General features: G+C 43.5%; 1 protein-coding gene across 4 annotated transcripts in view; it reads left to right on the top strand.

Annotated features, from left to right (window-relative positions):
- Window positions 1-53: 53 nt before the first annotated feature.
- si:ch73-103b11.2 (early endosome antigen 1) overlaps window positions 54-10899 on the top strand; it is a 48316-nt gene continuing 37470 nt past the window's right edge. For all 4 annotated transcript variants that reach the window (XM_035146789.2, XM_035146786.2, XM_035146787.2 and 1 more), the window contains exons 1-3: window positions 54-872; window positions 4339-4416; window positions 5754-5819. In XM_035146789.2, coding sequence (XP_035002680.2) covers window positions 753-872; window positions 4339-4416; window positions 5754-5819 — 264 coding nt within the window. In that variant the 5' untranslated portion in view covers window positions 54-752. The remainder of the gene's footprint in view (window positions 873-4338; window positions 4417-5753; window positions 5820-10899) is intronic.

Below are 10899 nucleotides of genomic sequence, written 5' to 3'. Positions count from 1 at the left end.
GATTGGCCCCGGGTGGCTGTCGCTCACCGCCCACCCCCCCACCACCACTCAGCTCGGAGCCGAGCGACGGTTTTGACGAAAACACACCGACCGCAGACTGCGAACCATTCCGGGCAGAGGGGCTGCGGAACCACCGGGGTGACAACCGCGCTATGGCGTTGCTGAAGTTGGACAACGGGGTTCGGCCTTGACGGGAGACGTTGCACGCGTGAAGTAGGTTTAACGGCAATGCGCGCGGTATCACTTGTTAGATAGAAACACACATACAGAGAGAGGAGGCGGAGGAGGAGGAGGAGGAGGGGGCCGAGGTGGACTCTCCCTCCCTCCCGCGGTTTGAGCCTGTCCGCCCGATGGAGGCACCCGGGACCCTCGCAGCGAGCTCCAGGCCCGGTATGTCACCTGTGAGACGCCGCCGCCACCCCGCCGGAGGTCGTGGGTAAAGGAGGAGGAGGAGGAGAAGCACCGCCCGCGCACATCTGTCCTCAACTTTGGCCGACAACTTGGTGCTCCTGGAGCCCGTGTGCTACGAGAAAAAGTTCGCAGGTCAGCTGCAGCCATGACCGACATAGATATCACTTAACCCGGAGGTCAGTCACCGCCTCAGGTCACCGAGTACAGGTGAACCGCGCACTACTTTCACGGACTTTGACATTTTTCTCTGCTTCACATTTCTCCATCCGCGGCTGATCCGGATCCAGACTTATTGGATTCATCTGATTTTTTTTTTATTTTAAAATTTGTACAAATCAATCATGTCACTCAAAGACAATCCCTGCCGGAAATTCCAAGCCAACATTTTCAACAAGAGCAAATGCCAGAACTGCTTCAAGCCCAGAGAATCCCATCTGCTCAACGATGAGGACTTCAATCAGGTGATTTTTATATTCTATGTCTCGTACATACTTGTGGGGCTTGCCTGTTTATTGTTGTTGTGTGTGAGTTTCAGTTTGATGTGCACGTTTCAAAGGGGTTAGTCATGTCAACAGACCGCGAAGTGCAAAGGTTGGGTTAATTGGACATAATTAGTTTCCAGCTCAAGGGGGCTTATTGACCTTAATTCATGCAGATATAGGCCTCCACCCAGCCCCATGCCCTGCAGCACAGGACCCTGCTGTCACTTGATGTTATTTGGGTTAACGTTATTCCTGTGATAGCATTTAAAATCTTGCTGTAATGTCAAAACCTGCGATAATGCTTCTGTTTTGTTTTATCCCATTCTTCCCCACATTATTGCCTCTGTCACAATTACAGGCACTAATAATAATAATAATACCTTCATTGTGTAGCACTTTTCAATACAAGTAACAAAGTGCTTTACAAAAAACAGTATGAAAGTCACAAACAGATAAAATATTTATAATAATAGGGATACAGATAATAAAAGTCATGTGTCTTAAGAAGAGAGATACAACAGGTCTACCGGAGGATCTCAGACTGCGTCCTGGCTCGTAGGGAAATACAAGGTCGGAAATATAGGGAGGAGCCAGCCCATGCCTGGCTTTAAAAGTAGTCAAACAAATTTTTTAATCAATCCTAAAATATACAGACAGCCAGTGCAAGGATTTTAAAACAAGAGTGATATACTTTTTTGGGCAAAAAGAAAATGTGCTGCAAATACTCATACACTAGCAAATACTCTCAACCCTATCAAATACTGTCAACACTAGCAAATACTCCCAACAATAGCAATTTCTTCTAACAAAACCAAATAGTGTCAACACGACCAAATACTCTCAACCCGGCCAAATCCTAACAACCCGGCCAAATCCCACAACTCAACCAAATACTCGCGACACGACCAAACACACAACAGAAATGTTTCCAGGGGACCCAAAAAACGCGATGAGCATTGTTGAGAAACAGACTAATGTCATGATAGCTGGTAATATAACATGCTAACTTTGTCCTTTTTAGATCAGGGGGATTTGTCTTCACCTTGGCGTTGTTGATCTGTAAAAGATAACATTAGTTTTATAGCTAGCTAACATGATATTCGCCTGTTTCTCAATTTATTTAGTGTATTTCATCAGATTACTTCAATTGGTGAGATAACAATACGTGTGAGGTAGGTGAACGGCATTAATCTGCAAAAAACATCTGAATCATGCAATCATGCAATGTTAAAATAAGCATTTTCCAACAACACAGTGAAAGCCAACTTCAGCTTGTAACTTCACGAGTCATAAACCATGGCAACAACAAGCGTGTCTCAGCCATGTTTATAGGGTCCCCTGGAAACACTTCTGTTGGGAGTATTTGGTCGTGTTTGGCGTATTTGCAGCAGGTTTTCTATTGGCCGCAAATGTGTTGCCAAGTTGATGATGATGTTTTCTCCATTGGCGTGAGTTGTGTCGGTTTGCACATGTTTTATTAACTTGCAGTGTGTGGCTGATCTGTGCTGTTGATATTGGCAGGTTGTGAATAGTGGCACTGATAAACAAGGTCAGCCTGTATCATGATCATTCCTTCTGGTAAGCTGTTTAACAGGGACAGGTTAGGTGTCATCTGTATCCAGACAGTTTATCTGACCGACACCTCTCCAGCTGGTGATATCTTCAACATAGCAGGGTCAGGACATTGCTCCGCGTTCTCCTGTAATGTACTCCGCCATGATCTGTGGCTTCCGTGTGGGGATGGAAATAGTCTTGAGGGTTTTTGTCCTTCTAACTGGAATTTCTGACCCACTGGCTATCATGCTTCTCCTGTGTTGACTGCACTCAGTGGAAGGTTATCATTTTGCTGTCAGGGACTGACGACTGACGGCATGCAGATTGTGTCGTTCATTGTTTTAAAGTCCTGCTACGAGAAGATACCGAAGGTCTGTGACTATTCTGAGCCAGAACTGTTGTCGGCCCTTCGCCCTTCGCCCTTCGCCCTCCCCACCAACTCACCACTCAATCGGTGCAGTATTACACTCATCATTTATGATGGGAGGGAATAAGAGGTTCGGGGCCATTGCGAAATGAACACACAGATGAGAACACACATGAACACACACAAATTACTCTGTTTTAACCACAGAGCAATCGAAGGGTAAAAAATGACCTACATTCACCTCGTCTATTTCTCTCGCTTAAGAGGCCCCCCCATCAGGACTGCTGTCAGGTCATGTGAGGAGAGATGGGACGTTGCTGTAAACTCTGCTGAGTCTCAGTGTTTCTCCTTGGGTTATAGACTAATGTTACAATGGAATGGAAGCAGCCAGTGTCCCAGTATCAACTTTTTATTCCCTCTCAAGCTTTCTAGAAACCTCCCATTACCAAATATCTTGCTGTAGTCTCATCTTTAAAGTACTGTTCACGTGCGCCTTCACTTTTCACTGTTTTCAAATGTCTAACATTGTCTGAACGTTGTTTCTCTTGCACATCTGCTCCAACTCTTAACTGTTCAAGGTCATAGCTGGGACCTACGATTGAAAATTCCTGTTATGTCATTTTGTTTACGGAGTCAGTCGGCTGAGAAATGCACTGTACCTCCTGTAATCAAAGTGAAAGAGGATTTTATGGTGGATTATACTTGGCTTTACATGGGATGAAGTTATGACTGTAATCAAAACCACCAATAGAGGAATGCGGAGTTGCCAGACGGCTGTAAATGCTTGACTTAATTTGTAGGCTGCTGTGCACAGAATTGGTGAAGTGTGGTGGTGAATTACGTAAGATACTTAATATGTTAAGCTGTTTGGGTGCAGGTAAGAAATGAGTGTAAACGCTTTGTAAAATGTGTGCCCCCCTTTACACAAAACCACACTGTGGTAATGCGGGGTGGTTTTTATTTTTTTTAGCCCGGCAAACAATTGCTGACTACTAGTGTGGCTATGGTTCAAGTATGCACCAGAACTATTTAAGAACGACTGTCAGGCCAACTTGTATTTCTCCGGACAAGTTTGAATTGCAAATCCGTAACCACAAAAGCTCTCGGGCTCTGTGCCACTTTTCTCTCCTGTTTCTCATCCACTGTTTTTCCTGCTAAATTCTGCCTCTTGCTGCCCCCTCCACCCACTTAGAGGATCAGAGGGAAAATCATGTGTGTTAGCCTTTCCTTTTTTTTTTTCCAGGGCAGCATGGTGCTCTGGAATACAGCCAGCTGGAGAATGTAGCCTGCAGTCAACTCGAAGCAGCTAGTGACTAACACACACCTCCCTGCAGTTGAACTAAAATGCGTGTGTGGTAGTTCACTGCTGGTAGATATTGGGCCAGAATTAGTAGTATAAACTTTGGGACTAGCTTGTATCTACAAGGAATTAAAGATGTGCATGATTGAAATGTTAGACGGTATGTCCATGTCTCTGTTTATGAGTTTGCTTTCAACACTGTAATTGTGTTTTCCCCTCAACAGGCCAAACCCATATATGGAGGATGGTTGCTGCTGGCACCTGAGGGAACAAACTTTGACAATCCCTTACACAGATCTCGAGTAAGTGGTTTCACAAGTGTTTACCTTTGCTGGGCTCATAATTAATTACAATCAGAAGTGAGCATTGTTTTTGGCTTCCTTCTAATGTAGGAACATTTGGTTCACGAAACGTTTGAATACAATGTCGTATATCCATAAAAGGGGAACAGTTTTGTTGACTCGTACTCCGTAAGATAATTTTGCGTTAAACACAAATGAGAAAGATGAAGTTTAATTCATCTGACAAACAGGAGGTCTGTGTTGCAGCTTCTGTAGCTGTTTCGCGGACTCAGCAGTTTCCTGTGGCTGTAAATACGCCCCATTTTCAGACAATAATGAGTCTTATATTGACTTTGTTTCATGACCCCTACTCCCCAAGCATCATGTAACGGGAGCCTTAGTCCGTCGCACAACTTCTTTTATCAGCTCCAGGATTATACTGTGGTGGTGCATCCCAAAGAGGAGTAGGGAGAATGTGGGGGAGGAGAAGGGAAAAGTCCCAGTTCTCACAGCAGCACTGATGGATTCCATATGGGTTTTTTAAAAAAAGCACCTCTGGATCCTTCAGCTCAACTACTGTCAACAGTCTGCTGCTGCTTTGACATCATCACTCATGTGCTCTGCCTATTCTTACCAGCAGCCTTTCACTGTGGGGGTATAATTGGTGGCCTGTACGTAGTGCTGAGGTGAGCAATGTTGGTCAGGTTCTGACTGACCGACAAACAAATGACAGAGAAAAAGTGCTGATGCGTTTGGATGAGTCATGTTTTAGGATCACTGTAGTGTGACAGGTTGCTTGTACAGGCCTGATGGTTGAATGATGTAATTGATTTTTAGTTTAATATGACTACATTCTGGCTTTAACATCCCCTTTGCGCGTTATCCGCACTGAGACCTTCCAGTGCCTTTTAGGTTACAAAGCACTTCTCAATATTTCATGGATTGGGCTCTGTTGGAATTGGAGCTCAGGTAATTTAATACTGAGACAAAATGGTGCATTAAGAATAGAGGGGGGGCCGCAGAGAGCTGATGGAGCCAATGATGGAAAAGATCAATGGAAGCTGTTAACATGTCAATTGCACCAAATAGCAAAAGATAGATTGACTCCCCTCTATGTTAAATCTGACCTTGTAGTTTCAGAAATATGATAAGTTTAATCTTCTTCAGTCGGCAGGACTCCATCTTTTTGCAGGATGACAAGACATTGTCAAAAGTCAAGAATAAAGCCCAGCTGATGCGACCAAACCTGACCCGAACTTGACTGTCATTTCAAAACTTTTGTTCAAGGTATCCACACTCTAGTGACCATGTCATTAATTGAAGAATTTGTCTTGTTTCTTTTTCTTTTTTTTTTACAGAAATGGCAAAGGAGGTTCTTCATCCTCTACGAGCATGGCTTACTTCGCTATGCTCTGGACGAAATGGTGAGTCAAGGCTTTGTTGTCATTTTTTGTTTGCTTTGATATTTCTAAACAAAATACACCATAACCATATGTTTAAATAATGGTCAGATATCAAATAATAGCTGTTGGTGTGGTCTATTAGAGCAAATAAAATCCTATACTATATAATTACCTCTATAAAATGATTTGAGCATAGTGAAAGTTTCTTTATTGTTTAGGAACAATGGAGATGCCTTTTTAATCTCTAAAAACCTGTCAGTCAATAGTTTAATTGTAAGTACAGTTACTCTGTTCCTAGTGTTTTTAATCTGAGACCTTCGTGGAGAGAGTAACGGGCTCCCTGCCAGTTGACCATGCAGTCACCACACCGTCAACACCCGTGCTTTCTTGCATTCAACAGTGTTTAGTGAATGTGTTAAACACTAAGCCAACTAGCACTGCGGTGTCAAAAGGAATGAAGTGACACCACTTGGTGTTGATACTAAAAGTCATGTGCCGAGCTGTGTGTGTTTGTTTAAGTGGCTAACACATTGTGCAAATGCCCCGTGGCAACTTCCTGTTCTGAGAGGAAAAAAACTGGAAAAACCACTAACGCAGAGAGATTAATATCTTTAGTGATCCTAATCGGCGCAGGTAATCAAATATATTTACAATTTCAAAACAATATGTTGACTAAATGCCTTTACTTTCAACACATGTTTTGTAGGTCACTTGTTCACAAACGTATATAGCTTTTCAGTTCTATATGCAGTGCACCATGTGGGCACACTGTATATTGATTGACCTAAAGCAGTGTTTGACAGCTTTTTTTTCTAAGCGTGGGATGTGCTTTAAAATGAGGTGAAAGCACAAGTAGTTGAAACAACACTTTGATGCTTCTTTGACCCCTTTACTGTATTCCAAATAAAACTATACCCTGCAGGTATCATTAAAAGTTATTTTCTGAGCCTGATTCCGATTGTGACGAGGTGTTTGTTGTGAGAGAAGAGGCCTTTTATGCAACAGAAGCAGCAGAGGCTGGGTTGCTATGTAGATTTTTCTATGCCCTTCACTGTAATTGCATTCACTCAATAGAAATCTGGCACTTGTTAATTGGCTGGGCTACTTTTGCATCCAAGACCAGTGGAAATGTTTCTTATCCTGGCATTTTATCCACAACATATAGAAGTAAGTACTGTACTGTCTTTAATGTCATCTTCAAACTGGAGCCAATAATAGTATTCGTGAGGCACTGGTGGAGGATGACATGAGAAGGATGGATGATGTGTTTACAGGAATAGACAAAGGAAAGAGGCGGATGTCCTCCTTCCATTCAACGCTCTCTCTGGATGCCACTCTTCATCTTTTCATCTCCCTTCTGAATGGAGGATCAAAAGGAGAGGGGGGTAGCAGGGTCTAGAGCTGGAAATATCAAGTGACACTAAATATAGATGCTTCACAATCCAAATTAGAATAATGTGATTTATGTTGAACAAAAAGCTGCACAAACTTGGCTAATTTGCACACATATCTGGCACAAATATTGGGCTGCTTCACTTAATCATATTCATATTACATTTAAAATGGACCGTTCAATTTCACGTTTCAGAAAGTTTCAAATGGCCCCAATCAACATTCAATACATGAAAGAGACTGACATTAGGACCAGTTTAAAGCTTTATTGTGAGTGACATCAGGTCAACCCTAAAGGCTGCCCGCTTTCGCTAGTGTAACATTGTGCCTGACCACATCAGAGCTCCCATCGAAGAACACTGGTTAAGGCTGCAGATGAGGAGGCGCCCCTCTGTTTTCCTCTCGGCCGAGTTTTATGGCTCTTGTGTCTTGGCTCTAACCAAACCCAGATGGGCTGTGGTCCCAACCTGCAGGATGTGGCATAGCTCTGGGGGAATCGAATGGGTTAGAAAAAGCCTGGGAGAGATCACAGTTCTCTGAGCAATTGATTTGGGGTTGCCCACCTACGGTGAACACCCAACACGACGCACCACTGCCATCAAGCAAGAGACAAGTGGCAAAAAGAAGAGAACCTAGCTGCAGTACGAGCAAGATGAAGAGAAAATGTGTTCTGTCACTGAATGGAAGGATAGAGATGGTGAATAGCTGAAAATATTGGCCTGAATAGAACATGTTCGGCCATGCAAGGCTAATGTGTTAGTACAGCTTTAGTGGGTCGTTCTTGGCACATGCCTAAAGTTGAAATGTATCTAAGCAAGTTCACAGAATTTTAGCACAGTATCCTTTAAGATAAATTCAATCACAAAATCCACTGTCAGTTCAGTCTCCAGAATTTGCTGAATGCACAAGCGAGATTTTCCTAGAGACACCCAGCACGGTTATTTCAGGGGAATGTTGCCAAGGCAACGTGTTTTGTCCCTTTTGTTCGGCAACAGTTGACCATGGCATGTGTAGCATGGAACAGAGTTTTTCTCTGTTTTGTGGAGAGCTCTGGCTGTCTCTGCTCCGACTTTAGGGACACAGGACAGAACCCTCTGGAAGCAGAACACAAGTATGTGGGCTGAGGTTGTCTCTAAGCGCAGTCATATGGCGAGCGGACCGCCTTCCTACAGTAGCTGGAAAAATACAAAACATCAGACACAGCATCCAAACAAATGTGCAAGGCTGGATTGGACAGAGTTTCAGTTTGTGCTGAGCTGCACATGTTTCTGTTTGAGAGTGTGTGTGTGTGTGTGAGGGAGAGAGTGAATGCACCTGGGGCCGAGGGGGCTTGAATCTAGAGGCCGTGTCAAGAACAGGTGTTGCAAGGAGAACCCTTAGTTTTTAACTGGGTTCAGGTTTAGCAGTCCTTTGTTGATACTGGACTTGGAAATGATTTAGAGATAAAGAAAAAAACGAACATGAACAATAAGTCAAACCATACTATGCTGTGTAAATTGTTTAAGTGATGTGAGAAACACACATTCCCTCTCAATATCCATTATCACGTTGTGGTTGGGCATGTGGGTGTAAAGAACTATCCAGCTCCACAATGCACTTAGATGACATCAGTGCGAGTTAAAATAATCACACCCACACTCTAATAACCGCTTCGCTCTGAGGTCCTAAATGTCCCACGCAACACCTAGCTCCCACTGACAATACTTTGACCTAATTGTAACCTCTTCTTGCTGACACACACACACACACACCTTTCATCCCCTCATTATATGATCTCGGATGATTCTTTTTTCCCCCTCTGTGTCTCAATCTCTGTTGTGTTCTCTGAGCCTGCACTGAAGCAAAGCCTAACTTGTTTTAATACTTAGATTTGTTTTCCCATCTTTTTATTATTGTTGCAAATGTTTCCTCATTTCATTTCAAGGCCTTCGCTGGTGCTCGGAGCAGACTTTGCACTCTGTGTTCTCATGCTGCTCAGTTAATGTCTTTGAGTTCAGACTGAACAAGCACAGTATACCTGCAGATAAAAACGAGGCTACCTATTGAGTTGCAGACACAAAAGACCCATTCAGAGACACTCGAATTGCATTTGCTTTTACACTGTATTGGCTGAAGTTCACTCCTCCGACTCACTCCACTGTTACTCCAACAAGAACATGGTGTTCTCATGACGTTTCAGCTGTTGAAGTCATTCTCATTTTTATCTTAGCTGAAATAATTTCCACTGTTTACTGGAATTCAAATAGTGGACCACTGCCCCAAAGCACTATCCAAGAACTAAGTTTGGTCAATCGTCCTTTCATTTGCTACACATTTGTGCATTCCTCAAACCCGAGGCCCGCTATTCCGCTGCCTCTCCTTGATCTCTCAGATGTGATCATATACCACCTCAGCCCTGTGTTTGCCCTCAGACTTGTGAGACCTTTTGACAGGCTGAAACACGCATAAACCCTCTCCCTGTTCTACCCCAGTGAAACATGAAATTAAGGGCTATTTCCAGCCAGTTTTGAGGAGCTTTTGTCTTGTGTTTGGTTTGGGAATGAGGAGGGCTTTCCAGGGGATGGATGAGTGGACAAGGCCTCTGAGCTGTGTTGTTGCCTCCAGGCCCTCTGCATGCAAGTGGAGACCGACCACCCCACCCCATCAAATGAGGTTACTTATAGGGGACCCCCAATCTTTCACCCATGTCAAATCATGAGTGGAGAGAGAAGTAAATGCATATGAGTTAGTGTTATATTACTAGATGGAAGATTGAAAGGTGAATAGGGAAGCAGAGCACATGATTTAGAGGAAGATGAGTGAATAATTAATCTGCATTCAGACATGCAATGAAGTGCGGACATTTTCCTGAAATTTGTATTTGCAAATCACACTATGTTTGCAAGTGAATGGTAGGGAATTTGTAAAACATGATTTCTTAGTTGGTTTAGTTTTGGCGTGGATTTAGCTCCATATGTGCCCATGTGAGAACACAGCAGGAGTTCACAGCAAGCGAGTAGTTGTGTTGATGATGTTTGTAGCATGCAAACTGAAAGGAAGGATACAAATATTGCAAGGTAAAAATGCAGTGCCAAACACGTAGAAGACACGGACAAAGATGTCGACGTAGAAAGACAATGACTTTCAAGATTTGGTGATATGGGCCAACACCAATGTCGATGTGCTATAAACAAAAAGACTGTGCTTTCCCCAGCACTCTAAATGCAAACGCGTCACCTAAACATTTTCGCATTGGACATTTTCCTGTTTTTCTGAACACATCTAACCTGGACAATCTCTTGCTGCGTTCTTGACACACGTAAAAGACAAACTCCGAAAAATTGGCCGAACCCAATTTCCTGGACATCCTCTGGAGTTCATGTCTTAAAACGGTTCAAATGAGATGCTGCTCACTGCTCAGGTTGATAAGATGGTGTAAGCCTTCCATATTGTATCATTGTAGATTGTTTAGTTAGTGTGGGTCTTGGGTGAGGCGTGTGTTGGTGTAGTAGAGATATGGTGCGTGAGAGTCTTCTTTAACCCCTGCCCTTCCTTCCCCATGGTTCCAGTAGGAACTGATCTGCTGGAATGTAAACAGCCATGGATTACAGTGGGGTCACTGTTCCTATTGCACAAAGCCACAAAACCATGGGAACAGCCATTCATACAGCTTGTAATCATCAGGGTCTGCAACACTGTCTGCCACTCAACCCAATGGCAACCCCACATC

The sequence above is a fragment of the Hippoglossus stenolepis genome, chromosome 21 (genome assembly GCF_022539355.2).
Source record: "Hippoglossus stenolepis isolate QCI-W04-F060 chromosome 21, HSTE1.2, whole genome shotgun sequence".
Classification (NCBI taxonomy): domain Eukaryota; kingdom Metazoa; phylum Chordata; class Actinopteri; order Pleuronectiformes; family Pleuronectidae; genus Hippoglossus; species Hippoglossus stenolepis.
The sequence above is the reverse complement of the archived record's forward strand: the minus strand, read 5'-3'. Positions and strand labels throughout refer to the sequence as shown.